This window comes from Barbus barbus, assembly GCF_936440315.1.
Source record: "Barbus barbus genome assembly, chromosome: 21".
Lineage (NCBI taxonomy): Eukaryota > Metazoa > Chordata > Actinopteri > Cypriniformes > Cyprinidae > Barbus > Barbus barbus.
Window position 1 is genome coordinate 26427545 of NC_136749.1, and position 26411 is coordinate 26453955.

The window sequence follows — 26411 nt, forward strand, 5'->3', positions numbered from 1 at the left end:
TTACTCCAGGATGTCCAGATAGACGGGCGGGTTCTTGACGAGGGCCACGAGCCGGTTGTAGATGTCCTTGATGACGAGCCTCTGCTGCGGTTCTCTCTGCCAGCAGCCCTGCATGAGGAGATGCACTTCCTTTGGGCAGGTACGTGGCCGTTCAAGCTCTCGCCCCTGTGTGATGCACTCAATGGCCTGGAAAGAGGGTAAATATTTCATATTTACAGTCAAACAAGTGGAAAAAGATGGAAGTAGTAGTAATAATGCCATAATGTGACCCCATTTAAATAATCAGAATGTTTGCGTTTATTGTGTGTGTGTAATTTTATATATATATTAGTGCTGTCAAATGAGTAATCGCAATTAATCGCATCCAAAATAAGTTTTTTTACATTGTATATGTACTGTGTATATTTACTATGTATATATAAATACACACACATACAGTATATATTTGGAAAATATTTACATATATTTAATTATTTACATTTTAATATTTTTAGAAATTTATATCATTATTTTATTATATATAAATATATTTAATATAGAAACATAACATATTTGTCTTAAATATATATATGCATGTGTTTGTATTTATATATACATAATAAACAAACACAGTAAGTAATCATATATTGTGTAATCAAAAACTTTTACTTTGGATGCAATTAATTGTGATTAATCGTTTGACAGCTCTACATATACATACGGTATATATATATATATATATATATATATATATATATATATATATATATATAATCCCATATTACTAACTGAAATGTAGAATTATTACAGTTGACAATTATAAATGTCAATTATTTTAAGTGGTCATATATTTTTAATGCTGTAACATTTTTTTAATGATTTATTAATTATGCAACTATGTATATTTATGTATGTTATGTACCCTTTTAAAAGCACATGTGTGTATGTGATTGCGTGTGCACTTTTAAAAGGGTCATAACTTACATTTAAAAATAATATTGATTAATATTAAGTAATTAGTTTTTATTATTATTATTGATGTTTTTTTCTTTTCATTTGTCATTTATTTTTAAAACCATTTTCCACTATCTATGATCTTTTGAATTAAACTGCAGTTTTGTCTTCATGATTCCCTATATAAACCATGTACAGTATTCATCTGTCTGACCTTAGAAAGATGAAGACATTCAGAATGAGCAGAACTTCGTTTCAATAAATGCTCTTTTATGTGGTATGGAGGAAGTTCTAAACTTTACAGTGCATTTTCATAGTACATTTTTTTATTTTTTTTATCAAAGAAAATTTGATTTCTTTTACTCTATTTTCTACAGGCAGCAGTTGGCTGTAAAGAAGCACCCTCTTCTCTCCAAGTCTATTTCTGGTGGCTATTTAAAACGCCATTGAATTCAAGCCCTTATAGCATTGCCTCTTAATCAAATGAGGTGAAGAGACTGTCAGCACCACACAACATCATTCTGAAATGGGCTTTCAATCACTGCAATGAATTAACAAAAATTCACATTGACCCCTCTGAAAGTCTGGCACCCTCTCTCCTCGCAGATGGAAAATCACGAACGATCTGTCTCCGTCCCATACAGTTAGGCTGTAGATAATTAGCTGTGTCCATCATGGCTCGAGAAGGATTAGGTTAACAAGGTTAAACAACGTCGGCCCAAGGCGAAGATGAGGTTTAATCGGATTAAAATCGAGTCGGCGGGAAAGTGATCTACCTCTCTGTTGAAAGAAGAGAGCCCTCTCCAGCGTAATAGTGCAGTTGTGGTCACACCAGAGTCCACTTTTTGGTGTCTAATCTGAGAGGTCTGGATCACTCTGGAACCGAAAAAAATCTATTGATCTTCTCGTTCATAAGTGCTTAAGAGCACGGTCTGATCCAGTCCAAATTGTATGTTCACATCACGATGAAAGTTGGGAACAGCTCTGTCTGTTTGCTGTAACTCACTGACCAGCACTGATGCCATCAGACAGTCTAAATCACTTCTGTCAGTACAGGTAAACATTACAGGAATCGTTTACTGTCAAATGAAAATTATTTTACTCGCTCTCTTGTTGTTCTAAACTTTTCAGTTTTTGCAAAATGTTAAAGTTGAAAAAAGGACAAACAGCACAAAAACATCATACAATCTCATTAAAGTATCTATATTAGATAGGAACATTGTGGTCTCATTCCTGAACAAATGACTCCTATGAATTGGTCAAAGTCGTGTCCAAATCAAAATGAACTTCTTTTTCTGTGTAATGGCTTATACCTGTTACTAATTACAGACTAGCTGTTCATTTGACAAACATTTAGGTAAAGATAACATTATACGAGTTTTGTTTCATTCAGAATTTTGGGGCTTGTAAGATTTTTAAATATTGTTGAAAGACATCTCTTGTGCTCACAAAGGCTGTATTTATTTTATCTATCGGTTTTCTATGTGAATATATTTTAAAATATATTTTTGAAAAATGTTTTTACAGTAAAAAAATGTATATTTTTACTGTCACTTTACTGAGCAATTTAATGCATCCTTGCTGAAAAAAAAATCGTACTGACTCGTACTTGAATGGTAGTGTTTACTATTTTGAATGCTTAATATACTACATAATTCATTAATGGGATCAGTCAACAACAATTGTTTTTTGCTTTTTTTTTCCGTCCATATACAGGAATGACTTGAGAGTGATTACAGAATTTAGATTTTTTTTTAGGTGAACTGTTCCTTTAATATAATCTGTTTTGTGGTTGTATTGTTTTAAACACTGACAGTGAATGAGTTTGAAATATAAATAGGTGATTGCAGCCACACATACTTTTGAATATCAAATGTGGTACTTTACCTCACTGTTGGATAGCTGATACCAGGGTTGTTTGCCGTAGGTGAAGATTTCCCAAAGGACCACTCCAAAGCTCCAGATGTCACTCTCTGTGGTGAACTTCCTGTACATGATGCTTTCTGGTGGCATCCAGCGAATGGGCAACATCGTCCTCCCGCCGACCTGAGGACGTGAATGGAAACAGATTACACCCAAACATCTCTGCTGTTGGTGCATATAAAAAAAGCTTACAAAGGAAAGGAAGAATCACAAATGAGACATCTTTAAATGTCTCAAATGTTTCTCCCAGACCTTAGCAAGAAGTGGGGAAGTCTCCAGTTTCTAAAGTTATCTGAAGTGCCTAAAATTTGAATTTATTGAAAGGTTAGCCCCTTGAGATGTGACATCTCATTTTCAAGGGGATCCTAATTGTAATCAGATAAGTCAGAGATCTCAATATGAACTCAGACCAAATGATCTACCACTTTTGTTATTTACAGTATTTTTTTTTCTTAATTTCAGGAGGACCATATGGGACAATGCTAAAATTGAAATGGTGTTTTACCCTGTAGTAATCAGTGCTGTAAATGTCTCTCGACATCCCAAAGTCCCCAATCTTCACTACGAGACCTTCTCCAACCAAACAGTTCCTGGTGGCCAGGTCTCTGTGGACGAAATGAAGGGAAGCGAGGTACACCATGCCCGAGGCGATCTGAGCTGCGATTTGCAGCATCTGAGGAAGAGTCAACTGACCCATCAGAGGAACCTTCATCTCATCCAGGATACGAGCATCTGGACCGTGAGCCCTGTACAAAAACCACACACATTATAATACACATTATATAAACATGTCTCAGAGATTTTGGCTGTGTTCAGCATGGACACTACATTGTCCTAGATATTTAGTATACATGCAAAGCATGCTATACTCTTGAAAAAAAGGTTCAGAAAGAGGTTTTCCAATGATGCCATAGAACAGGGTTCCTCAAATCTTACCCTGGAGGTCCAATCTGCTGCAGAGTTTAGCCCCAACCCTGGTCAAACTCACCTACCTGTGATTTTCTAATGATCTTGAAGACTCTGATTAGCATGCTCAGGCGTGATTAGGGTTAGATCTAAACTCTGCAGGAATGGTCCAGATTTGAATTCCTGGAGGGCCACAACTCTGCACAGTTTAGCTCAAACCCTAATCAAACACACCTGATCCAGCTAATCAAGCTTTTCAGGATTACTAGTAACTTCCAAGCAGGTGTGGTTTGGAGCTGGTTGGAGCTAAATTCTGCAGAGCTGTGGCCCTCCAGGAACTGAGTTTGAGACCACTGCCATAGAAGAACAATTTTGGAAGAAAATTGAAGAATCTTTAAAGGGGTAGTTCCTCCAAAATTGAAAATTCTGTAATTAATTACTCACCCTCATGTGGTTCCAAACCCGTAAGACCTTTCTGACCCTGCATAGACAGCAACACAACTACCAAGTTCAAGGCCCAGAAAGGTAGTAAGGACATGTCAGTTAAACCACTGATGTCAAATGGATGTCTTAACTACCTGTCTGGGTCTTGAACGTGGTAGTTGTGTTGCTGTCTATACAGGGTCTGGAAGCTTTCGGATTAATTAATCTATGATGTAATTAATGACAGAATTTTCATCTTTGGGTGAAATATGCCTTTAAGTGAACAGTTCTTAAAAGAACCCTTTTTCTTAATTTGAATACATATTAATAATATAAAGAACCTTTTTTTCCACTATAAAGATCCTTTTGTGCAATGTAAAGTTTCTATGAATGTTAAATGATCATCATGGAATCATTGATGCCAATAAAGAACCATTATTTTAAGAGTGTATTTGGAATGCTGTATCTCACAATGCAATGCACTCTACTTCATCCCTGCAGGGATGATTTTTTGCAGGCCAAAATTTTTTACAAAAATTAACATAACCTTGATGTCCTCAGTAAAAAAAATTAATAGAATTTTTCCATTGGATTTTGGCAGAATGTAAAAAGTTTCTGATTCTTACATGTTTTGTTTATCAAGATGACCTTCACAAATTAATACAACTTTTGAAGCCTAAATTTGATCACCAGAAGTAGGCTATACCTACACCACAGTTGCACAACATCAGTGTCAACACTGCTAAGCTTTCGACAAATCTTTCAATCTGTACTTAAAATCTACTATCGACATCGACACAATTCTAACATTTTTGTCTCTATACACCACCACAATGGATTTCAAATGAAACGAACAAGATGTGCTTTAACTGCAGACTGTCCGCTTTAATTTGAGGGTATTTACATCCAAATCAGGTGAACGGTGTAGGAATTACAACAGTTTGCATATGTGCCTCCCACTTGTTAAGGGACCAAACGTAATGGGACAATTGGCTTCTCAGCTGTTCCATGGCCAGGTGTGTGTTATTCAATCATTATCCCAATTACAATGAGCAGATAAAAGGTCCAGAGTTCATTTCAAGTGTGCTATTTGCATTTGGAATCTGTTGCTGTCAACTGTCAAGATGAGATCCAAAGAGCTGTCACTATCAGTGAAGCAAGCCATCATTAGGCTGAAAAAACAAAACAAACCCATCAGAGAGATAGCAAAAACATTAGGTGTGGTCAAAACAACTGTTTGGAACATTCTTAAAAAGAAGGAACGCACCGGTGAGCTCAGCAACACCAAAAGACCCGGAAGACCACGGAAAACAACTGTGGTGGATGACCGAAGAATTCTTTCCCTGGTGAAGAAAACACCCTTCACAACAGTTGGCCAGATCAAGAACACTCTCCAGGAGGTAGGTGTATGTGTGTCAAAGTCAACAATCAAGAGAAGACTTCACCAGAGTGAATACAGAGGGTTCACCACAAGATGTAAACCATTGGTGAGCCTCAAAAACAGGAAGGCCAGATTAGAGTTTGCCAAACGACATCTAAAAAAGCCTTCACAGTTCTGGAACAACATCCTATGGACAGATGAGACCAAGATCAACTTGTACCAGAGTGATGGGAAGAGAAGAGTATGGAGAAGGAAAGGAACTGCTCATGATCCTAAGCATACCACCTCATCAGTGAAGCATGGTGGTGGTAGTGTCATGGCGTGGGCATGTATGGCTGCCAGTGGAACTGGTTATCTTGTATTTATTGATGATGTGACTGCTGACAAAAGCAGCAGGATGAATTCTGAAGTGTTTCGGGCAATATTATCTGCTCATATTCAGCCAAATGCTTCAGAACTCACTGGACGGCACTTCACAGTGCAGATGGACAATGACCCAAAGCATACTGCAAAAGCAACCAAAGAGTTTTTCAAGGGAAAGAAGTGGACTGTTATGCAATGGCCAAGTCAATCACCTGACCTGAATCCGATTGAGCATGCATTTCACTTGCTGAAGACAAAACTGAAGGGAAAATGCCCCAAGAACAAGCAGGAACTGAAGACGGTTGCAGTAGAGGCCTGGCAGAGCATCACCAGGGATGAAACCCAGCGTCTGGTGATGTCTATGCGTTCCAGACTTCAGGCTGTAATTGACTGCAATGGATTTGCAACCAAGTATTAAAAAGTGAAAGTTTGATTTATGATTATTATTCTGTCCCATTACTTTTGGTCCCTTAACAAGTGGGAGGCACATATGAAAACTTGTAATTCCTACACCGTTCACCTGATTTGGATGTAAATACCCTCAAATGAAAGCTGACAGTCTGCAGTTAAAGCACATCTTTTTCGTTTCATTTGAAATCCATTGTGGTGGTGTATAGAGCCAAAAATGTTAGAATTGTGTCGATGTCCCAATATTTATGGACCTGACTGTATATTGAGCTTGTGTTAACCACAGAACTTGTTTTAGGTATGTAACCAAAAACCCATTCAAAAAAACCTATTGACTTCAGGACAATGGAACTGGAAAAAATGCTTACTTATTTGCAGGTTTTAGTATTCATTCCTGCGGCACTCTATTTCCACCATAACAACTGAACTGGAAGTGACACCAACCGTGATCTTGGCACATTATTTGGTTGAACTGCTTAAAATGAAGGCATTTTTACACAAAGCTAAATATTAAAAGTGCAAAATTCTGAGATGATAACTGGATGCCACTCACTAGCAATGTGAAAACAATGCAGCATGCTACTTTTTATCATTATGTACTGCATGCTGTTTCACATGCTACTTTAAAAAAAAAACAACAACATTCCATTCTGAACACTGCCTTTTTAGCATCTGCGTTGGTAATGGTAAGCTAAATTAATTATACTGTTATACTTGCAAACAAACTCCAGATTGAAATCAGTGTGCTGTAAGTTACTTTGGATATAAAAACATCTGCTTAATGACAACACAAGCACCATTGGTCACCATTGCCTTGCGTGTCAGGCCTCAATGTGCAAACCACTCTCTCCATTCATCCTAATATACGCATGTAAAATCTCTGCCACTCGCTTGCCTTCTGAGGTTTAGTATGTGATCCCTATTAGTTTAGCAGGCAGGTGGCAGGATGGGGCAGCTGCAACCGAGGCTGGAGCCACATCCATACACTTGAAAATGCGATTTCATCTCCCCCTCAAACATTCACATGTCCCCACTCCCAATCTGGCCCCAGCAACCACCTGGCAAACAGACTGGATCTTTACGCACCGAGACTCAGCTGTGCTGGACATATGGTCATTCAGTCCCCCATCAGCCACCTCATACTTCAGTGAACTTTACATCTTAATTAAGACTGAGCATCACAAATCTGGATCTGCATTTGGGCTCCAGCACTCCTCTACTTAGTTAGGGCTTCGAGTTTCACATGTGAATGTGGTTGTAGATGGAAATACGGCAAATGAAAGAACTTTAATTTGATGCAACTTTTCATGTACACTCTTAAAAATAAAGGCTCCAGAAGGGTTTTTTCACAGTGATGCCAAAGAAGAACCATTTTGGGTTATAAAATAACCTTTCAGTGAACGGTTTAGTTTTAAGAACATTTTAATGATCTAAAACCCCCTTTTTCCTCTATAAAGAACCTTTTGTGCAATGGAAAGTTTCTACACTTAAAAAGTAAAGGTTCTTTATTGACATCTATGGTTCCATTAAGAACTTTTAACATTCATGGAACCTTTCCATTGCACAACATGTTCTTTATAGTGGAAAAATATTCTTTAGATCATTAAAATGTTCCTTACACTAAGAAAACAATGGTTATTTTATGAACTGTTCACTGAAAGGTTCTTTGGTGAACTCAAAATGGTTCTTCAAAGCTATTGCTGCACAAAACCCCCTTATGGAAGCTTTGTTTTTAAGAGTGTGGATGTTAAAGGTTCGCATGGAACCATACCGTAGATGCCAATAAAAAAACTTGATTTTTAAGAGTGTAAGCTCAAAACAAAATGCAGATTATAAACTAGTAACACTTGAGGGACTGTTCTTTGCTATAACCAAATAAATAAATAACATAAAGTAAAATAAAAACCTTGCAAATTTGTGTTGGTGTTTCCAAGGTTGTCTAAGAATGGCATGTATAGATTGGAGCTCCATGCAAGCTCTTCAGTTTCCGACCGCTACACCACATTGCTGGCGTAGTAGTTAATTTGCTGTGAGTGGCTGGTGGTTATTAGACTGACCTTAGAAAGCGGTTGAGGTCTCCGTGTCGCATGTACTCAAACACCATGGCCAGAGGTTCTCCGTCTGTACACACGCCATAGAACCGCACAATGTGTTCATGCTGCAGCACCGTGAGCAGCTCGGCCTCGCGCTGGAAGTCCTGCCGGGTGGACTCGTTGGCAACTTTCAGGGTCTACACAGACAACAGACAGTGAGATATTTTTATAGTGAGCATATGACCAAGTATTTAGACACTTTTCAAGAAATTCACCAAGGTAATGGATTTTGGTGGCTTTTTTGTTGAAAATTGCAGTAATATGAATTAATTTTAATGCTGCTTGCTACCATTCAAATTCAAACTGCAGTTCTTTATTCTGTTTCTTAAATTCTGCTACTTAAATTTTAAATTCTCGTTTGAATTTATATATATATATATATATATACATATATATATATATATATATATATATATATATATAATCAGTGTTGGGGGTAACGCACGTTACGTAATAATATTACTTTTTCAAGTAACTAGTAAAGTAACGCATTACTTTTTAATTTACAAGAAAATATCTGAGTAACGTTTTCAAAAACGTTGACTGACAGTGTGCTGTGTGAACATACTGTTACTGTAGTCCTAGACTAAATGTGAATGTGCATTAATTCATCCCACTCACAAAAAACAGATTTAGTATTCATCGAAATTAATTAAAAGAGTGAAATGCAAACTCAGAATATGACGCAAACCTCCAATAATTAAATATGTTAAACAACACAAATGTATCTAATCCCATTTTATTAACCAATGTCTTTGCTGCTGACCTTTGATGATCCAGTTCAACCATACTAATAAGAAAAAATGACTTTAGATAAACTAACAATTGTGCTTCATTGTTTTTTCTATTGAGTGTTGAACCTTGCAAAGACGTGAATTTACTTTTCCTTCAGCCTGAGGTTTATTCATTACACTTTTTGTTAGTGCTTTTACATTTGCTATAATTAGAACTTCTTGTATTAAAAACCAAGCCCTGCTCATATTTAAAAAGTAACGAAAAAGTAACGTAACGCATTACTTTCCATAAAAAGTAGCTAAGTAACGTAATTAGTTACTTTTTTAGGGAGTAACGCAATATTGTAATGCATTACTTTTAAAAGTAACTTTCCCCAACACTGAATATAATATATGTATATATATCATTGTATTTTATTTCTAAAGCAATTTCTTTTTCTTTGATTTGCAAATGTACTTTTATTTTCTGTGGTTGTATATTGTTGCAAATTTAGCTTTTTTAGTTCGTTATCTAGCTGGCTAACATGAATGGGAATTTGCTCGAATTGTGAAATTGACTTGTGATAGGCTTGGAGGGATCAGAATTGGTTGAAAATCAGTAATGTTTTACATTGTATGCCATCAATCTCAAACAGATGTGTGGTTTTGCATATAGAGTTACTGTATATTTTCTGTTAAAATTCTAGCTGTTATTGCTAATTAAAACATTTTTAATTTAAAGAAAAAACTTTTTATTTCAATAAAAACAAGAATATTTTTCTGGCACATAAAAAGACATTGCTTTAAAAAATATTATATATTGCTGACTGACAAGAATGTTAAGCCCTGATAACAAAGCATGATCATACCTTGATAGCAACCAGCATCTTGTCAGTATCAGGACAGAGGTTGGCACATTCCGCCAGGTACACCTTGCCAAAAGCTCCTTCACCCAGTTCCCACTTCAAAACAATGTCTTTTCTTTTAATGTGCTGAACACCTAGAAATTACAAAGAAATAATCACTTTGATTTGGAATAAACTGAATCAGCATGCTGAAAACTTGTCATTGTGGGATTGTGAGACACTCACACATGTCTTTATCTTTGATGATGCCACAGAAGTACTGCGGGTTCTCTACAAAACTGGACAAGCCAGAATCCAGCATGCCTTCATCTGAAGACGGAGGACTTGCACCAAAGCTCATGAAGCGAAGAGATACGGCCAAATCATCCTCAGTGCCTAGAACAGATGAACCTGTAGATACACAGAAAGGAAGTGGCTCCCAAGCAGCTCCGGTTTGGCCTATTTTATTTTCCTTTCTTCATATCTATATCCTGAGCCCATGTTAAGTTAATCAACTTATTGGCAATCATCGAGTCATCTGAAGTGCTCTACACAACTTCCTGTGTATAGTTTGACAGCATAATAGACATTACAGGCTCTCTTATTTCCTTGTATAGTCTTAGCCAGTCACATTTAACCTTTTCACAACTGTTTGCTGTTTAAGTTGGTTATCTAGGTGTTCAAATAACTGGAATATGTATATGTATATATATATATATTGCACAAAGATGATCATATTTGGTGGTCTGTGCCATCTACAAGTTGAAATCCCCTGGTTTAAAAAAGTAGTAGCACAACTTTCCTCAACAAGCAGCAGAATTTGAGTTATCGTGTGGCGCAAATGATTACATGTAATTTAATATAGAGTTTGTTCAAATCTGTAACCCTAAGTGTGAGAAGTAGTACTACTGATGCTTGCCTTGGCAAACACCACTAACAGTATGTTTAAAATTGACAACAAGATGCATATACAAAACATCATCTACAAAACAGATATCAAGCAGAATGTTTGCTTGTTCCGAAGCAAATCACCTTGTATTTAGGAAGCAGAATTTGACAAAAAAGCTTCTCCTTCAAATCACAAAACCCACTTAAGCTATAACCGCAGAGACCCCAGACTGGGCAGAGAAGAGGAAGGCAGGGAATAGAGGGCGAGAGGGGAGGGAGGCAATCAGGTCCACTTAGGCACTTTGTGAGCGGAGCGAGTGGACCTGAAAAGCCTGGCTCCATCACTCTTCTTTAATGGCTCGCCCGCGGCTGGGGCTCCCGATGCTATTTACTTTGCATGCTGTAATTAAGACCTGGCAGCACTTTCCCGAGCTGTTAGGCTGACACTGTACAAAGTTACAGCTTAGAAGAGACTGTATTTCACTGCTTTTTGTGCCTTACTTAAAAGCAACACAATGCCTTCTGAGGAACTCATTCCGAATCCAAAATAATAGTGGAGAAAGTCATTTTGGCATGGGCTATGATTGTGCTGTCACCAGTTTTCGGTTAACGCTAACTTCTTCTGCTATTGTTTGAGTCGCACCTGGTTTGTTTCTTTGCTTGTGATAGTTCTCTTTCCCATAAAAGACCTCTTCAAGACCAAAACATCTTCATTTGAGACCTAACACAAGTAAACTGATTTAGTCTTCTAATTAACTGCAAATTGATCTGGATTTTGAAGAAATATTGAGGCGGCCAAGGATAATTTTTAATTGTGGTACTTTTGACAAATTAAATTAAATGAAGTCAGTCAGTATCAGTATCTTAGAAAAAGCAGTTTTATCCTACAAATGGTGTGTTTAGATCGCACAACTGTGACTACTGTATCAACCAGTTATACATTAAAAAGTAATCAAATATTAATCACAACTCATTTTGTTTCTTTAATCTGATATATTTTTGAGGGAAACAAGATATGTAATGAGGAAAAAAATGTACAGTGGTGCTTAATTACATGCAAAATTTGATAGCTGGTGGGAAGATATTTGGATATGTAGCATCAGCTAAATGGAAAGTTGTTTCAGAGCTTTGCAGATCAATGCATTATGAAAGTAAATATGGTTGATTTTAATGCCATGTTGTTCATGTCAGATTTTGATGCTGATTTGAAATGCTATTTGGCATACATTTCCCATTTCAAGTTGGTCATGCATGCAACAAAATAGCTGCTCGGATACGTTGCAAATACGGTTTTCAAGTGAAACTTGAACTTTCCTTGAAAGTGACAGAAAAAGTCAACATGAAATTTTTATCACAACTCGTTGTGCATCATCTGATGTACTTCCAAGCTGAATGGGATAGGGTGTGGCTTGATTGTATCCGCTGAGAATTAATTTGATTGTGAAAAGTGGATGTTAAATGCCAAAATGGCTGGTTGGTATAAAGAGGTTGAAAAGTAAATATGGGCGATTTTGATTTCATGTTGATATATGTGGATGCAGAACATACGGTGGATGCCAAACTTGGAGTGCTGTCCACATTTATTAATGACGACAACCATGATGAGCAGAAATGTGCACGCGAATACAGCAAGACCCACCGCTACTGACACCTGTGAATGTGCAAGTGGACAAAATTAGGGCAATAAATAAGAATAGAAAAAATAATCATATGTGTCATATGTATCATACGTGACTTGTCTCTCACCCCAAACACTCTGGTCTCCAGTTTCTCCGTCTCCGTTGATTGGTTAGTGGGAGCTGCTAATGTTAAAGCATTTAATGAAATATTACTTTATGAACACTGCAAAAAAATCTCCTTCTTTTGTCTTGATTTCCAGTACAAAGGTCTAAACATTGTTAAAATCAAGATACATTTACTTGAGAAGCAAAATAACTTAAGATATCATGTCTCGTTTTCTGAAAAATATATCAAAATTAAGTGATAAAAAAAATATTTTTCATAAAACAAGACTTAATATTAGTCATTTTGCTTGTGAGGTAAATGCAGCTTGATTTAGGAATGTTTATATATTTGTACTGGAAAACAAGACAAATATATTGAGAATGTATGTGCAGTGAATGAGATAAATGAGTATTTTAATAGTCAAAGCAAGTGTTTGACCTATAGGAATTTGATTTAGAGTAACTTACTTGGGTTATCGGTGAGGACTGGCATGTGGAGAGAGATTATAACAATAAATTACCCAATACACCACACAGCTGTTGAAATGCATGCCATGTTTTTGTGATGATGTACAGTACACTCACCAGGAATGATGCCCTCTGGGTCAAAGGGGTCAAAAGGATTGTCCATGAACTTCCCGTAGCCTGTAGCCTGGTCTCTACCGAGTTTATTCTCCACGATGAGCGTGTAGTTGCCGTTGTTGAGGTGCGTGGGCTTGTTGAGGAACAGACAGCCGTGTTGATTGGAGCCGTCGGCCGCGTCTCGGATCAGTTCGGTGTAGGCGTAGCGTGTTTCGATGAGAGGCAGGTTGTTGTACAGCCATCTGATGCTGGCAGGAGGATTGCTGTCCACAGCGAATGGGAAACACCAGTGATGTTGTGGCTCTGGGTCCTTTAGATACAAGATCCGCACTGGAACTAAACATATGGGGAATGAGTTCACACATGTGTGCAGTGAGGCATAATCACAGTCACAATATCAGCTGATATCGAATTGTTTCTTCCTATTTTGAGATTTAGATTACTTTTGATAACATCTTGGAGTAATGTAAAAGGATAGTGACAGATTATGGCAAAGAACACTCTGTTGAAGAGCAATTTAATGTTAAGAGTGCATGTCAGAGTTGTGTGTGTAATAAATATGATCAAAGTGTAAAAGTGATTCTTTCTTTCATACTGTGCATTATAACATGGTGTGATTATTTTTTTTTTTATATATATATAATTGTCTTTGTCACATTGACAGCGTGTCATTGCTTTTCTTCAACTGCTGTTCCAACTCTATCTTCCAGCTGTCTGCATTCCTATTGGTAGTCATTACTTTGCATGAAGTTAAAACACACAATTAAAGAAGTCCACGTAATGTTCCTGTATGGATAATGCTTTTCTATATCCAGTACCCGCTCTTCAGAATAGCTCAAATGACTGGCACATCCGTCATAATTTTTTCCACGAATCAATGTGCTCCATCTTTACAGTAAACCTGTTGACCTGCTATAAATAATAAATCTCAGTCTGTTTAGGGGACCTAACCACAAGAGGCACTTGAGAGCCTGCTGAAGGTGGGATGCAGGAAATGGTTCTTTTAGCTGGGAGAACATGCTGATGCGCACGGCCCGCTCTCTGCTTCATAACCATTTCACTGCTCTTAACCCGTGACCCTGTCTGCGGAAAGTGCTTCGCAGGGAGAATCGCAGTCATTTGTCGTGGCCTAGAGTTCACGCTTAAAAACCGTCCTCGTTACACCGACCCCATGTTAACGGTTGAGTTCGAGAGCCATCTGTGAACTCCACTAATTGTGGTAATCAAAAGGAATTACATAATTGAATCCATCAGGTTGTGGTTGAGGTAGATGGCCGTAGGTAAATTTCATCATCTGGAGCTACAGCTAGCAGGGAGTACAGTATGCTAAGGCCATAACTAACGTTGGGGAATTACAATATGGATTGGTGTCTGGGTTTAATAAAAGAGGTTTTGGATGGGAATTATGCCTGCGCGCGGTGCGGGATTTTGTGAGTGCGTTGCTATAACCGTCCTGCTAATTTACGAGCTAATTAAGCAGTGGCCGTTGACGAGCCGTTGTCCACCCATCACATGGCTCTGATAGACTGGCAACTAGCACACTTGCTATCTGCCAATCAGTCCTCACAATTATATTTCCGGACTATGGGGGAGAGAAATCCATTAGTAGAGAACAAACAAGATCTGAAGACGGTTATCATCCCATTTTCCTGACAGTCATTATCGCTCCCCTGATGGCTATACATTTGTCTGAAGTCAAGCACTGTTTTTCTTCTTTCTGAAGAGGAGGTGATAAACAGTGATAATTGCTGTGGTGTGGAGTGCGGTCATATGGGAGGATTTTCGATGGAAAATCTTGCAATGTTATCGCTTGCTGTCAAGAGCAGGGTTATTATCCATTACTAAAACTATTATAAACATTTTTCTATTATAAAACTATTATAAACATTGAAATTAAGCTTAAATACTATCAAATATAAATATTGGATGAATTTTGTTTTATGAAAATTAGATATGGCGCCATCACAACTAAAATAAAACTGAAATAAAGGAAACCTAAACAGGGTAAAATAAAAATAGTTTGGTAAAACTAAAAACACACAAAAAAAGCATTTTTGTTAATAAACATGAACTGAAATAAAATAATAAAATATACACAGCTAGTTGCCAGGCACCTTTTTTTTTTAGCTTAACTGGATATACTAAATTAACTAAAACTGAAATGAATTTAAATAAAAACTATAGAAACTTTAAACAATTAATAAAAACACAAGAAAAATTACTAAAACATTAAAATGAACATAGAAAAATAAAATTACTACTTGAAAATATTAATACAAACCATGATAGAATCTCAAGAGAAAATAACACTGATTCTAAATAGTAATATTAAAAAAGAAATAAATAAAAGTAGCAAAATGACAAAATATTAAACTAAAATAAAAACACAAAAATAAAAGCTAATTATAATATATATTTAAAAAACCTTTGTAAATAATACTAAAACAGCACTGTTTTGCTTGTCCATATAAGATGGTGGGTTTAAGGAACCTCATGCATGGGTTTTCCAGTTTAAACATGTTTGGCCAGATAAATTTAATAACTTTTGGTTTGAGAAGTCGCTTATGTTGCTCTGTTAAAAAAACAGCCAAGTTAAGAAATCCATAGAAGCACAGAGTATTGAAAAAAGTTAGTTGCATCTTTATATCTCAGAATCTTGCAATTGCAATTTCCTCTTTTAATTTTTTAATTTTTTACTCATGCAGAAACGAGTTCAGATTTTCAGATTTTAAAATACGCTGGTAGACATTTAAGCAAAACAACTTGGTTTTCCCTTGAAAAATAATGAGAAAAATTATGGAAATTAAAGAACAGAAAATTTCATCACATACATTCGATGTCCAGCTGCACCACGGCTTCTCCCATTCCAGCGCGATTCTCCGCCTCACAGGTGAGGTTGTGCAGGTTGTCTCCAGACGACACGTTCCTCATGTACAGAATCAGCTCCAGGTTTGATCCCCAGATCCCTCGCTATGGACAAGGATGGATGTAGGCAAGTTTAACCGATTAACCAAATTTTTGTGTACTGGGGTTAGGGGCTTGAACAAGAGTCCTTTCAACAAATTTTATATGTATTATTTGTCCCAAGTGGCCTACAAATGAGGAATACTACAACAAAAGTGATTCATCATAGGGTTAGAGTTATGATTGCATGTTTTTTTTTTATGTGATCTTCCTTCAAGTGCATGGTTAATCACATTGGTCAATTTCCATAGATTTCAACTTCATTGACAAAGTCCTTATCTGAAAGCAGTGTCATGTACCTGCAGGGTCCAGTTGGACTTTAAGTGCTCTGTTCTCCAGCGGATCATCGGTGTTGGTACTCCGGTCACCAGACAGGTAAATGTAAGATTTCCACCTTCCTGAGTGGTCAGTGTCGATGGGTGAATTGTGACTTCAGGAATACCTGCAGACCACAAAACATTTAGTTATAAGCACATTGTAAAATGATGGGGAAGAAGATCAGGAAATATAATTTACAACATGAAGTGTGTGAGAACATGGAATATTCTTATGAATACAGGAAATTTAAGGAAATTAGAACTTTTTTTGAGCAAGGATGCATTAAATTGTTCAAAAGAGACAGTGAAGACAGATTTCAATTTATATTTTATAACTCAACTAAACACTGTTCTTTTGAACTTTCTATTCATCAAAGAGTCCCGAAAAACGCATTACATTTTTCACAAAAATATGAAGTGGCACAACTGTTTTTAACATTGATATTATTAAGAAATGTTTATTGAGCAGCAAATCAGCATATTATAATAATTTCTGAAGGATCATGTGACACTGAAGGCTGGAGTAATGATGCTGAAAATTCAGCTTTACATCACAGGAATAAATTACATTTTAAAATATATTTAAATAGAAAACAGTTATTTGAAATTGCAATAATATTTCACTGTTTTTACTGTATTTTTGATCAAATAAATGCAGCCTAAGTGTAAAATTACTGCACAATAGTGAATGTAATATTGTAAAGTATCCAATATGTTTCAATAAGCATAAATAATGATTATTTCAACCAAGTTTCCTAAACACTGCCATTGTTCAGTCAAACGAATGTCTCTGTCCCAAGTTTTGGGGAAATCAATCTATGAATGGCTTTCTTATTGTCTCTTAATATTAAACTGGGACAGAAGTAAGTAAAATGACACACTTTTTCTCAAAAATATTTGGTTTGATTCCAGATCTTACTGCAGTTATCCATTTGATTCCAGAACCACTTACTGCAGTTATCCATTTCAAATGAATCCAGCTGAATGCTGTTGTCATTATGGATGCAGGTTTGTTGAGAATCAATGTCGCTTTGTCTACTTCTGTGCCACTGCTGAAGCCAGTAAATGTCACATGAGCAGGTGAGTGGATTGTCCCTCAAGATTCTGTGCAAAAGAGATGCAGGTGACATTTCTTATGCTTATTTCACGCTTTCAGAGAAAGAATAAGACCTCAGATGTATCATTTAAACTTTTCAGACAGAGGTAAATTGTTCATATTTTCAGTTTCAAATCACCAGCAGAGCAGAATAAATCTGTAAATCTGAGTGCAGTGTGTTACTCACAGACTCAACAGAGGGACCGATTGGAACACTCTCCAACTGATGTGCACCAGTAAATTAGAGGCCAGGTTTCTGTAAAACAAGCGATGTCAATTACACATGCCAAAGAGAGATTCGTATTCTGCATTCAGTACAACAGAGTTCTACAATAGTTCGACTCTTAATAAATAGGACTATTTCTCTTTAAAAACATAACATGTGTAGACAGCTCAGGTATAGTTTAACATGTTTGTAGGAATTTTATCAAATAACTAGATATTTATGTTTTCTCATGTGAGTGTTAGTGGTGTAAAATATACTGCTGTGGTGCTACACCGAAAAAAATGGGTATAGAAACAATTTGTACTCAGAAATTTCTAATAAATTTAATGAACAATTACATAGAAACAGCAAATAACATACACTGTAAAAAAAAGTCTGTAAAATGTGCGGTAACAAAACTGCCAGCTGTGGTTACCGGAATTCTACCATTTAAAAAATACGGTACCAACATGTTCGGTTTTTACTTAAATTTACAGTTAAATACCGTAATTTCATTAACTCATATAATGTTAATATACCAACCTATTGAAGTACTGAAATCTGTTTTGAACCTTTGAAATACACTGATAACCACCAAATGCAGGTGGTGATGAGAAAGTCACATGATGAACCAAAGCCCATCACAAGCAGCTTTTAAATAATAACATATAGAGAAGATGCACAGTGTCATTCACACAAGCACTAAACACCATCATGGTGAAACTTGTTAAACTGAAATATGCAATAAACATTAATTTAACAACATCAGATGTTACATACAACCCTAATGAACATAACTGATAAGAAAAAACTTAGAAGAAACAGTTATTTCAAAGAAAAAACATCAAATTCAAACAAAATCTGAAATGCAACGCAGGGAATTCTGGGAACGTCAGTTTACTGTTTTTCCCTGGAAATTTTACAGGAACTTACCGTTAACCATTTAACAGGTTTTTGCTGTAGCATTTTCAGTCTTTTACCGTTAAAATCACGGTAATTTTTTACAGTCTAGAAATGGCTATAATTTTGAACTAGAAAAACTGAATTCTCAGTAACACGCTACTTAAACCCTTTATGTATAATGCATTATAAATAACATCATAATATACATTACAATGCAATATATCTTTTCAAAAATAATTTTAACAGACTTAAAATGTATAATAATATATTACAGATTCCTTACATCTGAAATTGGTGGTTTGTCATGTCAAATATACTTTCTAAAGTTGTAACAATGAATGAATACTGTAGATGAATAGTATTATGAAGTATTATAAACGTGGTATCAGTTCATGAGATCATATAATGCATTATAAGGTGCTTTAGCAGATGTTACTATTAAACTATGCATTCAAAATATATTTATATTGTATTCTAAATAAAGGCTTTAAGTAAAGTGTTGCAACTTTTTCTTGTAAAACATACAAAAAAAATTATTTACTACAATTAAAAATAGTTTGTGCCAGTTAAAATAAATCTGAAATAGAATATACATTTTAAAAACCTTTTAAAAATATATGAAAATTTGAAATGTTGCCTTGGTAACTGACTAAAATAAAATATTTTTAAATTGAGGTAAAACTGAAACAAAAATAAATTGAAGCTTAATAGAAACATAAATACAAAAAAAATACAAAAGCACACTAAAAGTTACTAAAATTTAAACTAAAAATGAAAACTGAAATTACAAAAACAACAGTAATAATAGTAAATAATAGTAAATACTCTAGTAACATATAAATAATACTAAAATAAGACTACTGCAAGAATAAGAAGATATTGTTCTGGTTTCTAGATGTGAATCCAGTAAACTCTTCAGTGTAAGGGGGATTGATTTTTGGGGGGCAATTTTATTGTCCTTCAGTTGAAAATCTAAAGTCCAATCACTTATGAAAGTAAAGGTATTTGAGGTAATTTTCATGTCTGTAGCACAAATATAAAGGATGCTTTGCGCTCCGAAGAGCAAAATATATAGTTTGTATAAATCTCAACCATCATATATGAGCAAAAGCAAGCAGCAAATGAAAACTGAAATTACTCTTACATGAAAATACTCTTACATATAAATAATACTACTGCAAGAATAACAAGACATTGTTCTGGTTTCTAGAAATGAATCCAGTAAACCCTTCAATGTAAGGGGGATTTTTTAGCACAAACATAAAGGATGTTTTGTGCTTTGAAGAGCAAAATATTTAAGCTTAGGAGTTTGTATAAACCTCAACCCTCAAATATGAGCAATAGCAAGCAGCAGTAACAAGATTCAATGCAGCAAAATATTTCATAGCAGCACTGCATTTATAAATAACACTGGCACGCATCTCTCTGTATTGGCTGACAACCGGACTCGAGCTTAATTAGTTGAGTGAATTTCTTCTCTTTCTCGCAGACCAGATTTGACTAAGAGCGAGAGAAGGAATTTTGAAGGCCTGTTTGTTGACCGCAGACATAGTTTGATGGATATTTTGCATCGGTTTTTGTACAGAAAACTTCTCAGTTCAAAGTTTCCAATTCAGAGATATTTGTCGTCCCGTCTAATTGAGTTGCGAGACGGAACCTGAAATCTAAAGCTAGATGACAGCGGACGGGGACAGTGACGGATTCGCACATACAGATTCTCTGTGGCAGGGCTAATGGGGGCCAGCAAGGGTTCAAATATTTGTTTTCCCTACTCCCAAAAGTTCATGTCAGATGGGTCGGCCATCGGGGCCTATCTATTACAGCTCGATTTTACCGTGGGGAGAGAGAGCGTCTGAGAATAGCAGCTGGCGTCGAGAGGAGGGAGGGGGAGGCCGTGGATTAAAGAACTGAAGCCACGGACGAATAAAAGAGAGACTCGTTTATGCTTATGATTTTTCATGCTGTATATCCCCACCGCCACACGATGCTCACAGAGATACAGACATATCTGGTCCTCCGCACAGCCTCTGTGAAATATTGATTGTGTGATAATGGACCCTTAGTGGAGTGTATTTATTATGCATCAGTTGTCAATAATACGCCAAAGTGGGCGAGTAAAAGGTGACTGCTGGATATGCTCTCATGTTTCCCCAGAATCCCTCCGTTCCCCCCTCCTGCGTGACCGCTTTCCCCCACATCAACAACAGTGGGCATGTCACACAATGAGAGATAACGATTACAAGATAGTGGAGATAAGGGTCAACAACCTTTCGGCTAATATCGTTAGTGTTTTCTTGATGCCGGGATTAGAAATCTTCCCTTCAGGAGGGAATAGATGTCACATCTTTGAGCCTTGAAAAGGATGATTTGGAAATAGCTATGCTTCTACACTGGAAAAAAAAAAACTGGTGTACAAATTATTTTCCCTCAGATATTACTAGTAAATTTCATAAACAATTATAAACAATCAAGCAACAATTTGAATTTAATACAACATTCTGAATTGTATTTTCTAGTAAAACATACTCCAATAATCTTTGTTTTATTTACAACTGGATTTTGAGTTAATGAGTTATGTCTCTGTATATGTTATAGACTATTATGACATGATTAGGCTGAGGTTCTATAAGGTTTCATGGTGTGTGATGTTTGATTTATTGTATACATGATTTAAGGTAGGTAGATAGATAGATAGATAGATAGATAGATAGATAGATAGATAGATAGATAGATAGATAGATAGATAGATAGATAGATAGATAGATAGATAGATAGATAGATAGATAGATAGATAGATAGATAGATAGATAGATAGATAGATAGAATGTGATTAAATCACATTTAAAGCATAATTAATTAATGCAATACAAAACAAATAACAGCATGCGGTTTTGAAATGATAGGAAAGTGGATAAATAATGACAGCATTTAAGATTTAACAAAATCCTTTGTCACACCGTTGCATTTCAAATAGCAAATCAGGAAGAACTATGTGATATAATGTTATGTAATTAATATTCATGAGCCAAGCTGATTTTATAAAGTGTCCTCCACCCCACCAAACACAGTTTTTCAGACTGTTCTAACACCTTTGAAATACATGATGAACTCATCTCTGCTAATTTCCTTTTTGAATTATGGGGAAATGAATGCATTTTAATGGTTTCTGCAAGTGAAATGTGGAAATCTTTTCCTCAGTATTCATTTGGCTGATGACTAACTTTAAATGTGTCTTGGGTTTTTACCGCCTGAGACCAATAAAGCAGCTTCACTCATCAGAAGGGAAGAGGGTTTGAAGTGATTGACAGGTACAAGTCCTGAGACCCAAGTGTATCGTGGGAAGGCCAGTCGCATATGTAAAGAACACTCACACAAACTGCAGCTTGAAATTATGCTGGAAGGCGTTTTCAGAGATGTACAGCAACCCACAATATGTGACCGTCCTGAAATATATGAATGCACAAAGTCTCATTAGTTACTTGAAAATCTTTTGGAATCTCATATATCTTTTGTAGACTGTTATACTTACAGGTTCTTCAGTTCTCTGTAGTTGGCAAGGTCTACGTCTGTGATGTTCTCCAGGTTGGTTTGACTCTCTATGTAGCTAGAGGGTTGAAATGAAAGAACAGGTTATACAACTAAAATAATGCTGCATATGTTACAGTGTTCTGAGCATTGCTATGGGTTGCTAGAGGTTGTTTCTTGCACCTCTAGTGATAATAAGACTCAGTGTCATCAATTCAAATCTAAAACTATTTACCATAAGTTCCTGATGCATTTCATTGGTGCACTTTCTTTTGTTTGCATGACAAAAATGCAATAACTTGCTTCATCTCTTAAATGACTTTCCTTTTCAGATGATGTCATGAATCCATCTTACTTTCCTCTCCAACCACTGGACTCCATTCTGGTATGTAACGCCCACTTTTCATGATCTCATCAATTCCCATCATATCTATCCCCATCTGTTTTCAATCATAAATATGTTGAAATATTGAAAATGTGGAAATGCAGCCATCCAAGTTTCATTATAATGACATCTTTCTGAGATTGCATTATGTATATGCATTTAGATAAATAAATGCTCTAATGTTCACCTGAGCACATAGCAAAAGAAACTTGTTTGGTCTCCACTAAACTCATGAAGTTTCCAGGTCTCACTGAGTTAAATGAAATAGCGCTGTGCCCTTGCAGCCGTTAATATGAGGCATAAGCACCATCAGTGAAGTATTTTGAAATCGATTACTTTTTCAGTTCCACGTAGTTTCGTTGAAAAGCACTTATACTTCCAGGATGGAGAACTCAGATTCTTTTAAAGAAAAGTTTAAATAGCTTCTCCACAATGGCTCAGTGAATCTAACTTTACAGAGCTAAATGACAATGTGCATACATCATACGTGTTCCCTAATTCAGTACCAAGTAAAAAACTCCAAAACCATTCATGGTGTTGCCATGGTTCTGTGTACCATGTCTCTAATCATCTAGAACATTTCATTCTGCTGGTCAGTGATGCAGTGTCAACTGACAGCAGCACTTGACATTGGAAAACCCAAATAAACTAGAAAACTCATATCAGAAATACTTTTTGTAAGTCATTTTACAGACTAGTATACATTTAAAAAAAAATTGCAATTCAGTTCAATTCAATGTGTTGTTTTCAAGCATTCAGAAATTGCATTTACTGTGGCATGCTGAAAGCATGCTCTTTTATTTAAAAATAAATAAATGCTATATATACATGCATACATATATATTATTCAAAACTTTACAATGTGTTACCTGCCATTTCTTTGTAATTATTTGTGAAATTTACAAGCAGTTTCTTAGTAAAAATGATTTCAAAGTAAATCCTAAACCAATTGATTTCATACAGTCATGCTGATAATAATATTGCTGCCTTAATTGTACATAATAAGCATTTTTAATATATATGCTGATAACTAAAGACATTTCTACTGACTTTACTGGAATCCTTTGATCTATGATTCTGTCCAGTTGTGTTCGAGAAGCACAAACAGATATTTATTAGCGTCTGATTGACCCAGAGAGCCGTAATGCAATTACAGAGCAGGTGGGACGACATCTCAAACTGCTTTGGCTTATTGAATCGAGTCGAGTGGGCAATATTTCATCTATTGTTTTCAGCGGTGCATTCGCGAGCAATTCACAGAATGGAATTTACATCATGATTAATGATGTATTTCTGCCGCTGGTATGAAGTTAATGGTCTCTTGTTTTCCTCCCTGGTAGAAGCGCTGTTCCTCTGTACTGTGCCCGTCTCAGTAATACAGCGAAATGCTGGGTTTTTTACGGGCACAAAGTGTTCTGTGTAAACACATGGTGAAAGAGCATTCTCATTTATTGATTGAGTGCTTGTAGTAAATGTAAGACTCGACTGGAGTTCAGAAAATCACACTTGAGCAGGTGTACTGAGAAAAACAATAGTGGCAACTGTGCAGAACTTTACCATAAAATACAGGGATGACGTGAGTCACTTTTAGATGGCATTTTGGAATCTCTGTGTTTTACATCCAATTATCTTAATTATTATATTAAGCACCAGATGATCAATGCAACGTCCAAGAAAAAAACAACAACAACAAAAAATCTGCTGTTATTAAATTGCATTATAATCATTGTAGGTAAAGTGTTTGCCTAAATACTGTGGCAACAATCAGTAAAATGTATTGAAACATTTTGTCTATATCTATCCATCTATCTGTATATTGCTTGATATGGCTTATTTTTTCTCCACAGGAAACAATAGGAGTTATTTTCAAAAATGTCAAAGCTGCTCTTTTCTGTATGGTGAAATTACATGTTGATCTCTTCAGTTTCAATTTAAGCTTGGTTTATTAAGCAGAATCTATTAGCTTAGGATTTGAACCCAGGTTCTTACTTTTTAAAAAGTGCATTTTTTCACCTTTTTGAATGTCTGATCTCTTCCAGAGAACCAAAAAACTCCTCTTCAGCGTATTGATACATGATGCACGTGATGATGTACAGTTCATCAAAAATCATCTTTACAGCATCTGTGACCGATACGCAGATTTGGGCAGTGCACATTGTGACCCAAACAAAGACCATTAAGGTAACACACATCTAAATGCCACTAAAGTAATGCCATAAACATCAACTAAGTAAATGCCATTTAACACCCCAATGGACATAAATAATAAGAAAATGAGATGCAGCATTGCTTTAAAAAAGGAAATGTCTTAGATATGGGAATTATATTGTTTTGACTGTAAATTTTGAGGTGAATCATAGTTTACACACAAAATTATATACATTTAAAACAACATTGTAGCATAAAAATACATTCTATTTTTAAATATAATAGCTTTTCATTACATATAATAAACTAACTTGGAGTTAACCAGTTATCAGGGTTTTTGTAGCATTTCTTTTCATTTGAATATTCCATTGTTTACACTTGGATGGGCAACAGAGAACCCATGAAACTGAGATGATTGTAAGAGGTGTGGCGATTATGTTTCCTACTACAAGCATGAGTGCTACAGTAATATAAACACTATTCTGAATGAAGTGCACTAAACTGATCTCAGGTCCTGCATCTCTGGGATCCATCCGTCTGACTATACACACATGAACGTGGAGATGTTTTCTCACCATTTCCGAGAATAGATTATGTACCTGACACTCTTAAAAGCACTAAAGAGAGACTGCACACAGACACTCAGCAGCAACACAGAGTTACAGGCCTTTCCACCAGTCCTTGACTCATTCCTAAGGATTGCCTCGTTTTGAGAAAGTTCTGCTTTCAGTGCATCACATGCTGATTCCACAAATTATGTGAAATGCATGTAAAAGTAATAAATGATGATGATAATTGGAGTGGTCTGCCAGGAAAAACCACTAGGCTACACCATGCACAAATTACATTTCCAAATGACTAGATTTCTCCATGAAAATTCATGAAGGCCAGTCACTTCGACTGGACTCGCCACCCGTTCCATCTCCTTCCAAGATCAAGTGCTGAACTTCCACACAACTTTTCTCAATGTAAACTGCCTAAATGCCAAACTCAACTTACATTTCAGTGACGTTTTCGCTCTCCTGCACCGCCAGCGCAGGGATGTTGGTGATTCCGTCTGGCTCCAGGCACTGAAGCATGGCGAAGGAGCAGCGGCAGGCGCTTGGGCATCCGCTCAGGGCTGGTGCGACCAGGACCAGAAGAAAAACCACAACCGGGGCCACCTTACGGTCAGCCATGGTGGGGTTCGAGTGAGTTTGTTATCCTGGGAGAAACTCGACCCAGCAGCAGGAACTCTGGACGTGAGGAGAAGCGGCTCTTCTCTTGGCCAGCACTCAGGGTTATGATCCCATCCAGGAGCTGAGCTATTGAGCCGTGTAGCAGGGCCCAGGGGAACGGTGGGCTGTTGCCTCCTCTCCTCCTCTCACTACCTCCCAGTCCGAGATGGAGAAACGGAGGGGAGGGGCAAAGCAGTCCATTAGTTGAGTGTGAGTGTGAGATGAGAGAGAGCAGTGGTCACCAGACACCTCTGTGACACTCGCAGATGCGAGCGGGGAAGCCAAACCTGTGAGCTGCAGGTGGACACTGATGGATTGGAAGAGCTCCACCTGTTAGAGCTGACCGTAAACTTTGAGCTAGTAAACAAACAACTCACGACTTTCAATGCTCAAAGAGCTCACTGTATAAAGTTTGTCATCAAATTAACAGTAACTTAGGAGGAGTTACTGTTAGCAGAGGAGGACAGTA

General features: G+C 36.5%; 1 protein-coding gene across 1 annotated transcript; it reads right to left on the reverse strand.

Annotated features, from left to right (window-relative positions):
* Positions 1-25903, reverse strand: ntrk1 (neurotrophic tyrosine kinase, receptor, type 1; the record flags this gene model as incomplete). Its single annotated transcript, XM_079444463.1, has 17 exons — positions 1-186; positions 2821-2979; positions 3362-3602; positions 8395-8567; positions 10013-10143; positions 10235-10399; positions 12425-12527; positions 12623-12678; positions 13069-13086; positions 13186-13518; positions 16014-16152; positions 16446-16588; positions 17416-17567; positions 17747-17815; positions 22039-22110; positions 22197-22271; positions 25725-25903. 17 exons carry the CDS (start codon positions 25901-25903, stop codon positions 1-3), a joined length of 2394 nt encoding a protein of 797 aa, XP_079300589.1.
* Between the last annotated feature and the right edge of the window lie 508 nt (positions 25904-26411).